The sequence below is a fragment of the Varanus komodoensis genome, unplaced genomic scaffold, assembly GCF_004798865.1.
Source record: "Varanus komodoensis strain SLA01 unplaced genomic scaffold, ASM479886v1 scaffold29_3, whole genome shotgun sequence".
Classification (NCBI taxonomy): domain Eukaryota; kingdom Metazoa; phylum Chordata; class Lepidosauria; order Squamata; family Varanidae; genus Varanus; species Varanus komodoensis.
The window spans coordinates 1459159-1476606 of record NW_025335760.1 but is presented as its reverse complement, the minus strand read 5'-3'; the positions used below and the strand labels follow the sequence as shown (position 1 = coordinate 1476606).

Below are 17448 nucleotides of genomic sequence, written 5' to 3'. Positions count from 1 at the left end.
GGGGGGGGGGCGGCTTAAGCGTTTCCACCCCAGCTTGGAAGTGGGGGAGGGCCGCTTCTCTGCCGCCTCCTCGGAGCTAGCGGCAGCCACCCCCATTTCTCTCTCGATCGGGAGCAAGGGGCTGCGCCCCCCCGCCGCCGTTGAACTCGGAAGTGCTGCCCTTCAGTGGGGCTACATCCCCCCCCAACATGTATAGCTCAGGGAAAGGAAGCTTTCGAGATGGCCGCAGAGTTTCTCGGAGTTGCCCAGCGCCTCGGGGGTCATCGTCGCGGGGAGCCCCCCGGCAGTGGGGCAGCGCGGTCAGGAGAGGGGCGTCCCAGGCTGCCGTCGGGGGGCCGCTGCTTGGGCGCTCCCGGGGGGGGCGTGTGAGCGCACTTCCGGTTGGACTTCGGCCGTTCGGCGCCTGCCCTCCCTGGCCCGCAGGATCGGAAGCGCGGCGCAGTCCGGGGCGGGCCGGGTCTCGGCAGGGAAGCCCCGCGGGCGGCCGCGGGAGGGGATTCTCCGGCCCGGGGGAGGGGGCCCGGCGTGCGCGCACCCCCCAAGCCTCGGACTCCGCAGGCGCGGCGCCCGCCGGCTCCTCTTGCTCTGGATGCGGGGAAGCCCCGGGGGGGCGGGTCTCTGCCCCCCCCCCGGTGCTCTTGCGGTCTTCGCCTTCCCTGCAACCTTTGCCAGTCGAGCGCCCCGCCCCCCCCACCCCTAGATGTCTTGGACTAAATCTCCCCTCTCACGCAGCCGCATGGCCAGCCAAGTGGAGGAGGACGGTGCACCTGGGCATGTGCAGAGCGCTTGGTAGCTTCATTGGTTGGATGAAGCATGCCCTTGAGTGTTTTGAGGGTACCAGGTCAGGGCAGCGCAGCCGGGCTCCGCACCGTGGCTCCCTCCGGGCTCCGAGCCCCTTCGTCATCCAGGGCCCTGCCGCCTCCGCCCCTGCCTCAGCCCCGGTGCCACACAGTCCCCCCCACCCCCGCCGGCTCTCTGTGCCGGGCTCCTCCGTTGCCCTGAAATCTGCACCCCCGAATGGCTGATCCCCCGGGGGGGGACCCCCAAAGGCTGAACAAGAGCAAAACGGGGCACACACGCAGGAGACTCCGAGCTCAATGAAATGAACAGTAATCGCATTTTGTTAGCTCTAAAACCGGTGCTGGGTGCCGTTGTCTTTCAAGCTGGAGGGAGCGATCCTGCCCGCAGGCTCCTCCTGGGAGGGAGGGGGCAGGGTGTGTTGTGTGCTCGGGACCAGGAAGCGCAGCTGTGTTTGTCATCCGTGTCGCAAAGAAAGGCTTGGAGTGCTGCGGCACCTTCCAGCCGGCTGCACTTCAAGTTCCATGAGTCGTAGCCCACTTCCCTCCGGCGCTGGTGGGTGGGAGGGGTTTCTGGCTCATGCAGTAAGTCTGAGCAGGCAGCACAGGGTTCCTCGGCGTAGGAAAAGGGAAGGGAAGGAAGAGGGACAAGGGCTCTTCCCTGCAGGAGCTTAGAAAGAAAGGGGCTTTTCGGGGTTTTGTTGTTCTCGGTCTGTCTGGGCCCTGGAAGGCAAGCGAGGCCCCAGAGTGAGGATGGGGCAGGGGGGGCTCTGGTGGAGCAGATCGACGAGTGCCTCGGGGACCAATGTCTCACTTGTTCAACACTTCCATGTAGCCTGAAGTGCCTGATCCTGCCTAATCTTGGAAGCCAAGCAGGGACAGGCCTGGGCAGAAGCGGGATGGGTGACTTGAGTGTATGATTCTATGATTATTGCTGTCAACTGCCTAGAGAGCTTTGGCTATGGGCAGTATAAAAATGTAATAACAACAACAACAACAACAACACACCACCTTAAGATTGTAAGCTCCCTGGGGCAGGGACCTGGCACTCCAGCACTGGATGGCTGATGATGCCATCAAGCCACTGTGGAGGTCAGCCCAGTTTGAGAAGCTGTCGCTGTGCGGACTGGTGTTCTGGGGTGGAGGGAAGTGATGCCCAGTGAGCATCTCCAAAGGATTTTGCAGCCTTCCATATATCCTGCCGCAAAAGGTGTGGGTGGCCTGTGCCCCCTTACCGCGTGACCTGCCGCGCTGACGCGGATCCTCCGAAGCGAGTAAGAGCCCTTGTGGCCGGCGAGGGACCCATCCGGGCCCTACTGGTGCGGCTCGCAGTGGCCCCGGGAAGCCCCCTGTGCCCACCAGGGTTCAGGGGCCAAAGGGGATTCCCCGTGCATCTCTCCAGCCCCCTTTGGGCCACATTTGTGTCCCTTAGTTGTGTGTTGTGTGCAGCGTCCAGAGTAACCTCTCCTTGGCTTCATTGGGTGCCTCCTGGTTTTAGCTCCAATCTGGCAGGCGTGGCCCCGGCGCCCTGTGACTTTCAGGTTCCTGCGGGAGCGTTTGGCGAGCCGCTGACTTCCCCCTGAGCCTTCGCTTTCGCGAGTCCAGCTATCCAGCATCTGCAGCAGCGCTTCTGGTGCTCGCATTTTCCGAGCTCCACGAGGTCGTTGAGCCAGGACATGCTGATTTTAATTCGGCGAGCCTTGCTCTTCCAGCGCGGGGATGCGGGCCCTCCGCGTGCCGCTGGGCTGCAGCTGTCCCCGCATTGCTCGGGCCACCTGTTCCAAGAGCTGAAGGGCCCTTTCTTTAGTCGCGCTTTTTTCGCGGGCGAGTTCATCCAGTCTCATCGCGTCCGTGCAAGAACTGGATTAAGACCCCCCCCCCGCGCACCTTCTACCTGCATGTGGGAATGTGAACTCTTGCTGCCCAGCTTTTGTCCTCATCTGTGGCGGGGCTTCCTCCTCCTTCCTACTGAAACGGAGGTTTCTTTGATCCATGTGGGTCCAGCCCATTAGCAGAGGGACGTGGGAATATGCAAGGAGCTGCACAGAAGGCAAGGGATCCGCCTCTGAGGAATGTGGCTTGTGTAACCGCTGTGCCCCCGTCGTGCTTGACTGGGGCCGTTAAGTTCTGTGGTGAAGGGGATGCCGACCACTGGAAGTGGCCGGTGGCGCGAGCAGAATTATTCTGGAGGGCTGTGCTGGCTTTGGCACTCTGGAAAGATGCCAGTCCTGGTATTTTATCCTGCATACCGGGCCTGGGAGGGAAAGTGGTTTTATTCCCTTTCTGCAGATGAGACTGCTGAGGCCGAACAGCCCCCTAAGCTGGCCTGGAAGATGTGAAGCCAGCGGGCCCGTCTTCGGCTGCCTGCACGGCCTGCTCTCACCCGTTTCCTGGCACTCGAGCCCCAAACTCCGCTTTGCTAGGCCTGTGGCGGAATCGCAGGCGCAGCCGCCTTCGGCTCCTCACCCTCTGCACCCCCAGGCCCACGAGACGGGCTTCTCCCGGGACGGAAGGGGGGGCCTCGCTGTGGACGCAGCCTGCCAGGCACTCGCGGCACACCAAGACGTCTCCCTGAGCAGAGAATAACGGACTTCAGGAATCTGGGAGCCAGGCGGGCGTGCATGGCCGCACGGTCGCATTTCCCAATAGGTTCTGGGGCCGTGGGATGGGCGGGACGGTGCTGTCGCAACATGTACACCTCTGGCTTGTGTCCTCATAGGTGGCGGAAGTGGTGGGGATGAGCAAAGCTGTTTGTGTGCCTTGAGGCAATGCCTAGTGGTCGGAGCGAGGGAGGAAGGGCAGGATAGGGCTTAGCAGCTGTGGAGGGAAATCCCTCCCGCTGTCCCCCCCCCACTGCCTGGGGGGTCTCCCTGGAGCTCAGCAGCTGGGAGCCCACCAGCTGCCCGGCCAGGACTGGGGACGGGGAGTGGGGTCACCCCCCCTCGTGCTGCCCAGCTCCTGTGGGTGCCATTCGTGCTGGTGGGGGTGCTCGGGAGGCACACTGCTGGCTTCCCACTGCATCCGAGATACAGGCATTCTGGGGGCCGACGGGGAGGCCCCACGGGAGGTGCAGGGCGTGGGGTCTTTCGAGAGCCTCACTGCCCAACTGTGGCTCTGGTGGCGATTTTGGACGTGTGGGTTGGACTGGATGATGGGCAGCGGGCTTCCTCCCGGAGACTAGCGAAGCTGGGGGGGAGGGCTGGGGCGCAGAGCCTGGTCAGAGCACTGGCCGGGCCTTAGTTTCCCGGGCTGCAAAATGGGCTCTCCGGGCTGGGCCGCCGCCTGCTCGTGTTGCAGCGGGTCTGAAGCCACAGGCGGCTGATTACCCAAATAGCAGGAAGCGGCCTGGTGGATTTCCCCAGCTTCCCTTTTCCTCTGTATACGTGGGGTGGGGGGAGAGCGGGTGCCTGGGTTAACCCTTGGGCTCCTGGGGTGCTGTGGCCCGGAGGACGGAGGACGGTGGCTCTAGGCGAGCGAGCGAGCCATCGGGCAGGCGTCTGGCATCCTATTTTCAAAATAGGATGGCTCGCAGGGTGTGGATCACACACAAACAGAGCGAGAGAACGGCTCATCCCTTTCCCAGAGCTGCTTGCTCAGCCCAGCTTTCCTCAAGTGCGTGTCTTCTCCGTGTATTTGACTGCAAGTCCCAGCATCCTCAGCAAGAAAATCTGGCGCAGCTTCTGCTGTGCAGAAACAGACATATTCATCCTCGGACGGGGAAGCTCCAGGCGGCACTGTGAAGATGCCCCCCCCCCCGATTCTTGGGCACCTCCTGCATCCAGTGTGATGAGCTGCGATGCGAAAAAATGAGGGAACAGGAGGCCCTGTGACAGCCTCTCCTTCGGCTGCCCTATAGATGGGTTGGACAGGCTGGGGGATGTTGGATATTGAAGTCCGACCCACCAGGAAATGGTTAGGTTGGAAGTCTGTTCTATCAACAACTAAAATGCTTTAAGTATCTGTTGGAGCCTCCATAGTCAGAGGCTGTCTACCTCCCAAGTACCAGGCGCTGGGGACAGGCAGTTGTGCTCGTGGGGCTCCCTGACAGGCTGGCTGCTCATCTTGGTGGACCACAGCTGGAGATGGGATGCTGGGCTGGGGGGGTCCGGCGAGGCAGCTCTGGGGGGACGTGGGGACCGTGCCCTCCGGCCTGGCTGCCGTCCGGTCACATAACCTGCTCCGGTGAGAGTGCCAGCCGCCAGGAGAGGGCAGAGCCCCCTTCCCTCGCTGCTGGCTGCCCACAGCCGCCCCACGCAGCCCAGAGGAGGGGGCTGCCCCACTCTGGTCCGAGCTCAGGGGCAGCCCCCCACTTGGCGTGGCCACAGTCCCCAGTCCAGCCCAGACAGGGCTGGGGGGAGCCTGCCGGGGCCCTGGGGGGAGAGCCGCCGGGGCCAGCAGCATCAGCAGCATGGGGCCAGGCGGACCCGGGTGCAAGGCAGCTGCTCGGTTCCCTGATGCTTGGCAACCGAGCTCCGCATTGTGACATGGCAGAGTTCCGCTCGTGCCTCCCTGGCGGCAGCGGGTCTGTGCCGGGGGACGCCGGGAGTGCGGCTGGGGCGGCCCCGGCCAGGCTGCCTGCGGCGTGGCGGGGGCAGAGATGGGGCGCTCCGACAGGTTGCGGGCTGGGAGGGCCTGGCCGTGGGGCTTGGGCATGGCCAGCCTCTCCCTGGGCAGGCGTTGCCCCCAGTTTCTGGCAGGGCTGCCCCATTCCTCCCGCTGAACGGAGGGGGCGCTCCCTTGACCCCGTGCCGGCCTCCATCAGCGGGGAAAGGGCGCAGCACCAGCCGGAGAGCTGCTTGGGGGTGGCCTCCTCCTGCCCCGGAGCCTGGGAGCCCCCTGCTCCCTGCGCTGGGGCCGCAGCTGGTGCCCCCGGGCCTGGCAGCCAAGCGCTTGCCCCCACCCTCCGGACTGGCCCCGGAGGGGCTCCCCCCCGCATGCAGGTCGCGCGTGGCTGGGCTGCAGGTGGCCATGGTTGGAGGGCTCCTTGCCCCCCCCCGTCCACCCCACCCCACCCCCACCCCCTCTTCCTAAAATGTCCTTTGCTGGAGAAGCAGGAAAAGCAGCTCTCAGGAAGTGACTCACCGCCTCAGACGCGGCCTGCCCAGGGGAGTGAGCCTGAGCCGCAGGGGGGGGCTGCGGGGGGGGGGACCTGGACGGCTCCTCTGTGCTGCTTGCCCCCCAGTCCCTTCCTCCTCCCTCCTCCCCAGGAGCCCGGGGGCTGCAGCCGGGGGCCACCTCGACCTCCTCTCGCCACCCGCCTCTGGCCTGCCCCAGTGCCCTCCCGCTGCCTGGCCTGGCGCTTCCCTTCAGCATGCCCAGCTGTGTGGGGTCTCCAGCCCCCCACGAGCCCCCAAAACCTGCAGCAGCTCAGGCAGATGGACCCCAGCCCTCTGCAGGGACCCCTGCATTTCCACCCCCCCAAGCCTTGAAACTTTGGACTGGTCCTGGGGAGGGGGCCAGGAGGGTCTGCGGGTCTGCCTGCGCAGGACAGAGCTGCTGCGCCCAACGCTCCCCCAGGGGTGCGGAGGTGCTCTGAGCAAGGCCCAGGTTGCAGGCCCCTCCCCAGCCGAGAGTTTGGTGCTGGGGGGGGCCAATGTGTTCTCCTTCCACCAGGCCGGTTCCCTCTTCTGATCCCCCGAAGAACAAGGAGGGGACTCACTCAACGAAGCTCAGGTGTGAGCCCCCCTCCAGCCAGTTTGCCGTGCAGGGGAGGGCATAGCGCCAGTTGGCTCTCCTTCAGGACGTGTGGTCGGGAAGGTTCGGGCCACGCTCCGCCTCCCCAGCCGAATTTGCGTCCTGGCCTGGAGGTCGGACAGGGCAGGTGGGAGCAGGCAGGTGCCCCCACTGGGCAGCTTCCAGAGTCTCGGGGGCTGTCAGCCTGGCCCCCCTGAAGCCAGGCATCTCCCACTCCCATCCCTTCCCTTCCTGTGGGGAGACTCGCATTTCCTTCCCTTCGGCAGAATCACGCTCGGAAAGCCGAAGGCCCCCGTGCCCGACCCACCGAAGAAGCCGGAGGCCAAGCATGCCGCGAAATCCAGGTGTGGCTGATTGGGGGGGGGGGCAACGGTGGTGGCCAGGCCGGTGCCACTGCCGCCTTGCCTTGCCCCGGCCGGGGGCTCCTCGGATCTGGCCCCGCTGCCCCACACGCGCATGCTCACGGGCCCCATCCTTGTGGCCAGAGGAGCGTGGGAAGCGGACGGGCTCCGAGCCCGCGCTGGGCCTGCCCGGCCGGCCCTGGCGTCAGGCGGAGGGAAGCGGCTGCCCCGGCCGGAGTGCCTGCACATGCGCCCCCGCTGGGGGCAGCTCTCCCGCTGGTGCCCCAGCCTGCTGCTCCGCCCGCTCTGCGCCCCCCAGGCCGGCCTGCGGCTCCCGCCCGTGGCAGCCGATGGAAAACAAAGACGCTGAGCAGAGCCAATTTTCCCTCCCCTCCCTGCTCAGAAGTTTTTCTGCGGTGACAGGAAGGAGCAAGAGCAACATGGCCACAGCCCGGGTCACTGCCCTCCCTGTTCGCCTGTGGCTCTGCTTTGCACCCCCGTCCCGTCCCGTCCCGCCCCCCCCCCCCAACCCCCCCCGGCCCTTTCATTGGGAGTGGGGGGGCCGGGGGGGGGGGGGCCCCCCCCCCCGCATCCCTTTGTGAATACCCTCTGAGGGTTGGTTGCAGTGGAGAGGAGAGGACAGGAGCAGGGACGGGGTGCCGTGGGTGTGCCGGCCTCGGTGCATGGGGGGGGGGGCAGCGGAGATGCCTCCCTCCGGCCCTTCCCAGTAACCGTCTCGCATTCCCACATTCGGCAGAGATCCGTCCTGTCCTTCAAACCTACCCTTATATGGGCAAAGGCTGCTGTTCTCGCTCCCCCTCCCTCCCTTCTTCTCCCTTCCTGCTCCTTCCGGCTTTTTAACGCTCTCCTCAGCCCTTCCAGGTGCTGCTTGTTCTCAGCTGTCCTCCCCCCGCCCCCCGCCTGGGGCTCTGCAGGGAGTGGAGGGGCTTTGCAGAGAGACGGGTGCAGGGCCGCCCGGGGCGTGGGGTGTGCTGGCGTCCCCGTATTCCCTGCGTGCGAGCTTTCCTTGCTGCTGCTTCGGAGAGGGCCCCCTCCCTCCACAGCTGCACCCTGCAGCCGAGTTCCAGAGGCCCGTGTGTGTGGGGGGGGGGGACGGCATGGGGCCAGGGGGCTATCGCTTGGCCTCTGGCCTGGCCTTGGCGGTACCAGCTGTCGGGGCCCCTCCGGCTGCCGCCTTATCAGATCTGAGCACCACTTGGCGTAATTGTGGGGTGTGGTGTTCAGAGTGGGCTGCCGCCCCCCAGTCCTGGGCATCACACCACCCCAGAAATGCCGCCCTGTCCTGCCTAGACGCTCTTCTCCCTTTCTGCCCGAGGGCTCCAGTAAGGAGAAGTTGCGGTCCAGTGCGTTGGGTGGTTGCAGCGCGGCGTCGAGGGGGAAGTCGGGCGCGGGAGACAGCCGGCCGGTCGAGGAGTACCGTTGCCGCCGCCGCTCGCCTCCCTCTTTGCAGCCCCCTTCCTGCTCCCACGGAGTCCTGGCAGGGAATGTGGCCGAGCGAGGGCTCCCGACCGAGGGGTTCCGGGCTGCGCAAGCCCTCCCTCCACCTGCCTGCCCCGCATGTGTGCGCGCAGCTGGCTGACCTTAGGTCGGGCGGGGGCGGAGGCTGCCCTGAGTCTCCTGTACCCCCAAATTGCAAGCACCCTTTTGCAGCTGGGAAGTGGGCAGTGGGAAGCGAGCACAGGGTGGGGGGGCAGGGGGGCTCCCGCACTGCACACAGCGTGGGGCTGGCCTGGCCACTCTTGGTGATGTCGACCAAGGACTCCTGCACGGTTTCTGGCGGGCCTGGGTGGGCAATGCCCATCCGGGGCAGCCCGGAGATACTTTTGAGGGCTGCACGGGGGTCCCGGGACCTCTGCCCCAGAGCCTCGGTCAGAGGGAAGGCGGTGTCTGGCCAGGACCGGGCCGCTGCGGAACGGCTTGGCGTGGCCCCTGGGGGCTGCTGGAGGTCGTGCGCTTTCCCCTCGGTGTGGCGCGACACTGAGTAGCCAGCCCTTGTGCAGCTGGAGCGCTGGGCTGCGTTCTCGAGAAACGTGCTGGAAGTTTGGGCGTCTGATTGAAAACGAGGTGCGCTGCGGGACTTGCGCTTCCTCCTTTGCGTCACCGTGGTGTCGCTTGGTCGCGCATGACCAGGGATGTGCAAGAACCAGCATGACACACGGACTCATGACGGGCTGCAGTTGTTCCTCAGCGCAACGGGGCCCGGTGCGTGGAGGTGCCTCCCGGCTCTGCTCCTGAGGGTGCCTGCTGCTCCGTCTATTTTTGTCGGTGCACTCGGCGCTCCGTGGGGCTGTGGAAGTGTGAACTGACACAACCCAGGAGTGTTACCGTGGGGAGCAGGAGCCGTGGGGAGGAAGGGGGAAGCTGTGCGGGGGCATTAGCCAGAGGACCATGAAGGCGGCACCTGCGTGGCGGGGGGTGGGGGGCTGCGCATGGCGGCTGATTTCCAGCTGATAATCGAAGGGCCGGAGAAGTGTCGCCTCTTTACTCTCTGCTCCGCTGCAAAACTGCAGTGCCATAGTTGCAGCTCCGGGAAGAGGAGAGGAGCGGCCATGTGGCCCCGGGCGGACTCTATCCCAGTTCAGCCTGTTACACCCACGGCCTGCTTTTCAGATGCAAATTCTCTGCCACAGCTATTTGAATTCCATGTTGCCTGCCTGCCTGCCTGCCTGCGGCTCATGCGAAGCAAGCAAGATCCGACACTTTCCTTGCTGTGGCCCATTAATTTATTCGAGCGTTTTCAGGCACAGGGAAGCGCAGGCAGTGACAAGAAGCACGGTAGCCGGGCCAGTGGAAATCGTGGCCAGTGGAAATCGTGGTGGCTGAGCATCTCTCATGGCCACGGAGGGCTAGAAGGTGGCTCATCTTTCAAAGGGATGCTGGCGGGGCAGGAAGGCCGGGTGACGTCACGGGACGTGGCCCCTGGCGGATCCTGGGGCCCCCAGCTGGGAACCTGCGCAGGAAATTCCACAACCTTCTTTTAAACGCACGCTTCAGCCTGCGGCGCACAGCCTGGGCCTCCCCTGCTGCAACGGACTACAACGCCCAGCATTGTGAAGCAGTGCTTCTTGCCCAGGGGTGCTGGGAGGTGTGATCCAGGGCAGCAGGAGGGCACTCCCCCGGGGCAACTGGCCTTGGTTCTCCGGGGTCTGAGCTCCCGCGCCCGGTGCTGCCCGTGGCCCTTTTGGCCCGGCCCAGCACGGCCCAGCACGGCTCTGGGGCTGCGGCTGCCCTCGATGTGGGCCGGTCCCCAGTTGGCCGGCCGCCTTCTCCTCCTGGTGGGAAGGCCCTTCCCCAGCTCTCCTCTCCTGCAGGCCCGCGAATGCAGCTGTTTGCAGCTGGCGCGGCTCTGCCACAACCTGCCCGCAGCGGAGGCAGGAATTGCGAGCGAGCGGCACTCCCTGTTTAGACGGAGGGCGCGGCGCCGTTTCCGCTTCAGCCTTTGGAGCCCGGGGAGCAGCGGCGCTGCGCGGCGCGAGGCGGCAGGGGGCTGGGGGGCCCTGGGAAGGACGGGTGGGGGCAGCGCCGGCCGGTGGAAAGGCTGCTGGAGCCCCCTCACCCCCGGGCTGGTTTGGCCCGGGCGCTCCTCCGGGCACAGACCCAGCCTGCCGCATTCAGGAGCAGAACTCGGGGATTTGGATTTTGGTCCTCCCCCCGCCCCCCCGGGAGTTGCCAGCCGCCCACCCCAGGCGATGCGTGCAGCTCAGCCCCCACCCTGGGCGCCTCCCGCCCTCCCTGTTTTGCTGGTGTCGCAATGGTCGTGTGGAGAGGAGAGCTGGCAGATGCTCGGAAGAACTCGCCGGGCAGCTTTTCTGGCGGCTGCGGGGGGGGGGGGGCGCACGGATGTGGGAGTTGCTGGGCGTGTGATGCGGCTCCGTGTTCGTGCGGCTTTTGCATTTAACCTTGAGTCTGGCCTCCTGATAAATCGTTCGCGCTCATTCTCCCCCCGCCCCCGCCGCCCTATCCCAACAAGCCTCTAGTCCTCAGCCTTGTTGGTGTGGGGGAAATGTGGAAAAGTACTTCCATTCCCCGGTCAAGAAACCCTTCCCTTTCTCCAAATTTCAAGTGGACTGGCAGCTTGAGAAGATTAAATTGCCCGAGGACATGAGAACCCCTTGCGAAATTTGCATAAGCTGGCCCAGCCATTGTGTTTGGCTTGTCTGGTGGTTGATCTTCTCTAGCTTTTTTTTTTTTGCATGCATCCCACTGTCCTCTGGGGCTGCAGGTGAAGCTCTCCTCCCCCCAAATTTTAATTTCAGTTTAGCACCTCTTAGGACAAGCCCTTTAGCTGCATGTTTACCTGCAAAGCAGTTTATCAGGCGTGGCTCTTTTTCCCTGTTGCTCTGGATGTGAGAACCAGGGTGGGGAGAAAGCCGGGCTGGCCATTTGCTGGGCTGGGGTCTCTGCGGAGCGGAGCTCCCAGATCGAGCTCTTGACCTGCTGCCAGGGCCTCCCCCTCCCCAGAGGTCCAGGCAAGGTGGGACCCACGGCTGGTGCCCCAGAAGGTCTCTCTGCCCCTTTCCCCAGGAAAGGAGATTTTTCAGTGCTCGGAAAGGGAGGGCTGTGGGCTTCGCTTGCAGGCACAATGCAGCCCCCCCTCCCTGGGCAGGAAAGGACGGGGGGGGAGGCAGTTGCTGCAGGCTGCCCCCCCCATTGCGCCACGCTGCCTCAGCTCCTGTGAACACCTCCAGGGTGCAGGTCGAGGGCTGTTCCAGAGGTCAGGGCCCAACGGATGCTCCTTCCCTAGGCAGGAATACAAAATTTGTGAGTGGGTGTGTTTGTGTGAGGGAGGGAGGGAGGGAGACTGGCTTCAGCTGCAAACCAAGCGAGGCTTCAACCCTTAATGCTCCTTGGTCAATGTCCAGGATTCCAGCCACTACACCGCATTCTAATTCTTGGGTCTGCATTGGTTCCTTCCAAGGAATCCTGGGAGTTGTAGTTTAGCAAAGGTGCCGAGCATGCTGGGATAGAGACCCCGAGCGCTGTACCTCCCCCTGCCCTCAGCGGAGGGATTTTAAACCCAGCGTGGGCAACGATGGCGTCACACTGGCCAGCGCAACCGAATTGGTGCGCAGTGCGAAGATGATGCTCAGCTCCGGTGCCTGAATCCGGAGTGTGCGCCGCTCCCCGAACCCTGTTCCTGCTCAGAAGCTCAGCACCTGGCCTCGCGTCTGCCCGTGCTTGTGCTCTGCTCCTTCCAGGGTGGCTCCTGTCGGGCGACTTGGGGGTGCTTGAGGGGGCTCAGATTTTATGGGGGGCCTCACTGCACCTTGGACTGGCTGGTGTTCAACCGGTGCTCACTGCGAAGACGAGCTACACCTCATGAATGTCTGCCTGGCTTGCCAGTGTTAGAGAAGGGTGAGGCGCGATGTGCAGTGCAGGACTGGGCAGGCGAGGGAGCCTGCTGCCTGCTGGTTCTCCAGGGGCAGGCATGTCGGGATGCCCCCCCATATCTGCCCCCTGGGACCCATATCAGGCTTGGCCTCTGGGGAATCCAAGCAGAGGGGCTGGATAACGGCTCCCGCCTGCCATGTGCTCTCTTAGCGTGTTGCCTGAGCCTTGGGCGACTTGATGCTTTGCAGAACAGTCTGCCCAGATGCGGCGGTCTTGGGGGGGGGGGTGGCAGGCCTCGTGAGGGTTTGGGTGGTCCTCTGCCCCACTCCCCCGCCTCTTCCTGCACCCGGACACGCGGCAAGCAAGCCTCACCGCCTGCCCCGGCAGCGTGATGGGGGAAGCTTTGCCCAGGACGTTTCTGCAGAGAATCACAGCCCGTAAACATCAGAAAAAGACACGGCAACCTTAACGATCACAGGATAAGCAGTTTGGATGCCACAAGCCGGAAACATTAGCTCTGCTGCGGGGACTCTTCTCCCCATCTCCAGCCCAGGTCCGAGCCTTCCAGCTTCCCGTGTTTAAAATTAAGACGCTCCGCCCTGCAAAATGCAAGCCGGAGACTTACGCCAGCTTGTGTGATGCCAGGGATTCCTGCAAGGCAAGGGCTGAGCTGTGTTGCAGCGACTGTGGAGCTGAGTTTGTGGCCGCTAGAAGGTGGAGGTGGTGGGCGGGGGTCTCTCTGGCCGGCACCGGCCAAGCCGCCTCGTCCTTCACGCCGAGCCCCTCTCTCCCCGCCCCGCGTCTCCTCGCAGTGAGTCGGTGGTCTGCTCGACTCGAGCCACGGTGATGCTCTACGATGACGCCAACAAGAAGTGGGTGCCGGCCGGGGGCGGCCCCCAGGCCTTCAGCCGCGTCCAGATCTACCACAGCCCTGCCAACAACACGTTCCGGGTGGTGGGCCGCAAGATGCAGCCGGACCAACAGGTACCCCGCTTCTCTGGCCTGTGTGTGTCCAGGGAGGGGGCAGGAGGGCGGGTGGGGAAGATGGCCCCCCACTAGCGGTTGGTCTGGCACTGCAAAGAGTTGGGTTCGGGGCCAGGCGAGTCTCCCTGGGGAGCGGAGTGTTGTCGGAGGGGTCCGCACTGCAGGAAGGGCGCCTCCGCCAGCCTCCCGCGGCCTGGAGGTGCCGCAGGGGTGGCCCCCCTGCCCCGGGGCTTCCTTGCGCTCCTTGCCCACGAGCGCAGAGCCCGGACGCCCGCTTCTCCTCCCCCGTCCCCAAGGTGGTCATCAACAGTCCGATCGTGAAGGGGCTGAAGTACAACCAGGCCACGCCGAACTTCCACCAGTGGCGCGATGCCCGCCAGGTCTGGGGGCTCAACTTCGGCACCAAAGAGGACGCCAGCCAGTTCGCCAGCGGGATGATGCAGGCGCTGGAGGTGCTGGACTCCGGTGAGGCTGTCTCTGCTTGGCGGGCCCAGGGGGAAAGGGGGTGTCGGTTCCCGGCTGGAGCACGGGGCGGATCCTGCAGCTGGGGGAGACCCGCTGGGTGTGGGGCGGCCCTGCTGGTCAGCCTCTCTCAACCTGGAGCCCGCAGAGCTGCTCTGGGAAGATGTGGGGACCAGAAGGAGCTGCAGCTGAGCAGAGTGGGGCGCATTCATGCTCCACGTGTGCCAGCGTGACCACCCTCGGCCAGCCGCACCACCCCCCCCGGGCCTTCCTGCACCAGCAGCAGCTCACCACTGTCGCAGGGCTCGGCTGGGCTCTCGGAAGCTCGGCCTCGGGGGCAGCTTCCGGTGAGGCCGGCAGGGTGGCTCCCAGCTCGGAAGCGGACGTCCTGCCCCAGGCGAGAAGGCATTGGCTGCTCCAGCCGGCGCGGGAGAAGGCCGGGACCTCCGATCGGGCCTTTCGGTCTGACTCGGGCCCCCGCGGCAAACCCGGCTCTGTTTTGTCCCCCAAGGGAATTCTGCGCCGCCGCGGCCGATGCAAAATGGCCCCTCGGCAGACGAAATGGCGGAGCAGCAGAAAAGGTATGGGATGCTGTGACCGCCTGCCCCCCACAGCTCCCCACAGGGACATGGCCTGTGCGCCCCACTGCCGCTCGGCTTGCTGCTGGGAATGGCGTGCCCCCCCCCGATGCCGGGGCCTGGGAGGGGTTGGCTCTCTGGCAGCCCCCGGTGAGCAGCTCCATTCCCAGTTCATGGGCAGGGCAAACTGAGGCAGGCAGAGTGTCCGGGGCCAGGCCACGGGAACCGTCCGGGCAAGGGGCCCCCGGAGCAGCATTTCCACCTGGCCGCGGCTGTTTGTGCCGCCCAGCCCCCCGCCCAGCCCGCCCCCCCGGCTCCCCGTGCAGCATGTGCCCCGCTGCGGCCACTCACGGGAGCCGCCTGGCCGAGGGAGGGCGGTCCCGCTGGGCTTAGCGGCCGTAATCCGCTTGCGAGCGCCTGGGTCAGCCTCCTCGCCCCCCCCGCCCGCTGCCCCCATTACGGCGCCCACCGCTCCCAGTGTCCCCAGCGCCCTCTCGGCTGGCGGGGCGTGAGCTCGGCGGCACCCGGCCATGTGCGGCTTCGCGGTCTCGGGGATCCTGGGCCCCCTTTTGCCGGAGCCGCCACCCAAGTGAGTGGGAGGGAAGGCTGAGCCTGCAGCTGGCATGGGGGGGCCACCCCCCACCCTGGGCTGGAACTGACGCGCTCCCTGCCCCTCCCTCCGCTCCCCCTCCACCCCCCCCCCAGGCAGCAGCTGGAGCGAGAGCAGCAGGAGCAGGCCGAGCGAGAACGGCGGGTGACCATCTCAGGTGGGTCTCGGCGGGCGGCAGCACCAGGCCTGCGCCCCGTGGCCCCACTCGCCTCCTCCGGGACAGCAGGCGGGGGGAGCTGGGGGGCTTGCCCCTGCCCCCAAAGCTCCAGGGCCCTTGCTGAGCCGGCCGGGAGCACGTGTGAGGGGCAGAACGAGGCCGGCTCGCCTGGGAGTACGTGGAGAGCAAGGGAGGGGTTCGGGGGGGCAGGGGGGCAGGGGAGTTCTGCAGAACACCGGGGCACTTGGGGGCCGGGGGCTGCAAAGCGCCCCCGACTACCTCCCTGCCGCTCCGCGGGGTGTTGGCAGCGGCAGTTTGACGCCCCTCTCTCGCCACAGGACCGCCTGCCACCCCCTCAGGGGGAGCCCCCCCACCACCCCCGGGACCACCGCCAGCTCCACAGTGCCCACCCCCAGGACCTTCGTCAGGCCTGCTGGGACAGCCTCCAGGAGCGCCACCGGGCCCACCGCCCCCTCCGGGGCCACCCCCCCCACCTGGGCCGCCCCCATGCTCTGCACCCACAGGAGGGGGGCCGCCCCCAGCCCCACCCCTCCCCCCTTCCCAGGGCCCTGCCGGGGGTTCCGGGCCGCCCACCGGCTTGGCTGCGGCACTCGCTCAAGCAAAGCTCAAGAAAGTCGGCAAGGTGAGCTGGGTGCTGGCGGGGGGAGGGGGGCATCCAAACGCTGGCGGGGGGGCTTCCAAGGGACCTGGGGGGCCTGGGTTGGCCAAGGGCATGTGCCGGGGTGGACGATTGGCGCCTCCAGCTGCAGGAAAAGGGCTTGGCCACATTGGCCCCCCAGCTCTCCTTGGGTAGAAAGGCCGGCTGGAGGGAAGGGGGCAGTTAGTTCCCCCCCCCCCGCCCTGCACCTGGGAAGCAGCCGGGAAGTGGGGCATGGGGACCACGGACGAGCTGCGCCTGCCTCCTTTCTCCCCACACGTTCCACAAAAACATGCCTCCGTCTGTGGGCCCGTGCAGAGCAGGATTGATCTTGCGCATCGGGGCAGGAAAGGGGGCAGAGGTCCCCGAGTGCCCCCCTGCCGGGTGGCAGAGGAGGAAGCTGCATGGGCGTTGACCTGCCCCCCACCTCTTCCCCACGGCACAGGAGGAGGGACCAAAGGCTGCCCCCGGAGCTGCAGCCCCTCCCAGTGGCCCAGGCGGGGGGGGCCTCATGGAGGAAATGAGCGCCATGCTGGCACGGCGGTGAGTGGGGCGCGAGCGGGACCCGACGCTTTGAACACACCGCTGGCTGGGGATGTTGGGAGCTGTGGTGCAGCCCACCCAGAGGGGGGCAGCCTGGGGGAGCCGGGGCTGAAAGGCAGGGCGGCGCCACTGGCAGCACCTGCCCCTGCCATGTGCTTGGGGGGCACTGGGAGCCCCCGCCCACAGCTTTCCTTTGGGGGAATTCTGGCCTTCCCCGCTCGTCTGAAAACAAGCTCAGGGGCTCCGGCGGAACGCAGAGGCAGGGGCTGGCCTCTGGCCCTCGTGCCTGCTAGCCCAGGGGGCATGTGGGAAGCAGGCCCAGGGCTGCCCCCCCCGGGGTGCTCGGAACACGGGGCTGCAGGTGTAACCCCCTTTCTCGTCTGCCTGCCCCCCGCAGGAGGAAAGTTGCGGAGCAGGGCGAGAAGCCCCTTCCCAGGAAAGACGACAGCCCTGCGCACGTAAGAGCCCCCCCGCCCCTCCCGCCAGGCTGTAACGGGGGGCCTTGTTTGAACCCGAATCTCCTGGCCTGGGTGGGGGCTTCCAGCACAGTCCCGTCGCCCCTTGCGGGAGTGGATGGCGCTCCCTGGATCTCAGCTCACCGGCCTCCCCTTTTTCTTCTCTGTTTGCCTCCACAAAGGACGATGCAGAGGCTGCGGGTGCCAAGACCACAGGTGGGCAGAGGGGCGGCCGGCTGGACCCGGCCACGGGGCACCTTTGTGAGAGCGGGTGTTGGGAACGGGTTGGGTGAGGGGCAGCTTTCCCACTGGAAAGACCCCCAGATTTTCAGTCCGTGTGGAGGGGGAGCATATGAGAAGGACTTCTCTGTCCACACCCAGCAGCAGCCTTGCCTGTGCACTGAGTGAGAGAGAGCGCGAGTGTGCTGTGCTGGAGGAGTTTGCTGAGGAAACCCCTGCGGGCAGCTCAAGCAAGTGAGCCAAGCCACGTAGGGGAGGCAAGAGGGCTGCATGTGCAGGAAGCTCAAGCGCTGACGAGCGGCTGAGCAAGATGCGCCGGGGCTTCCTTCCCAGCCCCTGCTGGCCCCTCTTTGGCCAGCGCAGAGGGAGCCCTGTGGAAGGGCCTCCGGGGGCTTGGGTCGCTGCGCCTTGCCCGCGGTCCGAGCGCACTGCCCGCCTCCAACCCGTCCTCTCTCCCGTCGCACAGACTCCTTCCGGAGGCCCTGGGAGAAGACCAGCACGACGCTCCCCAGGTGGGTGCGCCTGCCATCGGCCGTGAGTCAGCTGAAGCTGGGGGGAGCACTGCCCCCCGCCCCCC

At 66.1% G+C, this 17448-nt stretch overlaps 1 protein-coding gene across 1 annotated transcript in view; it reads left to right on the top strand.

Moving 5' to 3' along the window:
* The window catches only part of LOC123026216 (vasodilator stimulated phosphoprotein), a 21812-nt gene that overhangs the window by 545 nt on the left and 3819 nt on the right, over positions 1–17448 (top strand). Inside the window, exons 2-10 of the mRNA XM_044435559.1 lie at positions 12997–13168; positions 13465–13633; positions 14142–14211; positions 14914–14975; positions 15314–15618; positions 16079–16176; positions 16574–16634; positions 16814–16847; positions 17338–17383. Of these exons, the coding sequence (XP_044291494.1) occupies positions 12997–13168; positions 13465–13633; positions 14142–14211; positions 14914–14975; positions 15314–15618; positions 16079–16176; positions 16574–16634; positions 16814–16847; positions 17338–17383 (1017 nt within the window). The remainder of the gene's footprint in view (positions 1–12996; positions 13169–13464; positions 13634–14141; positions 14212–14913; positions 14976–15313; positions 15619–16078; positions 16177–16573; positions 16635–16813; positions 16848–17337; positions 17384–17448) is intronic.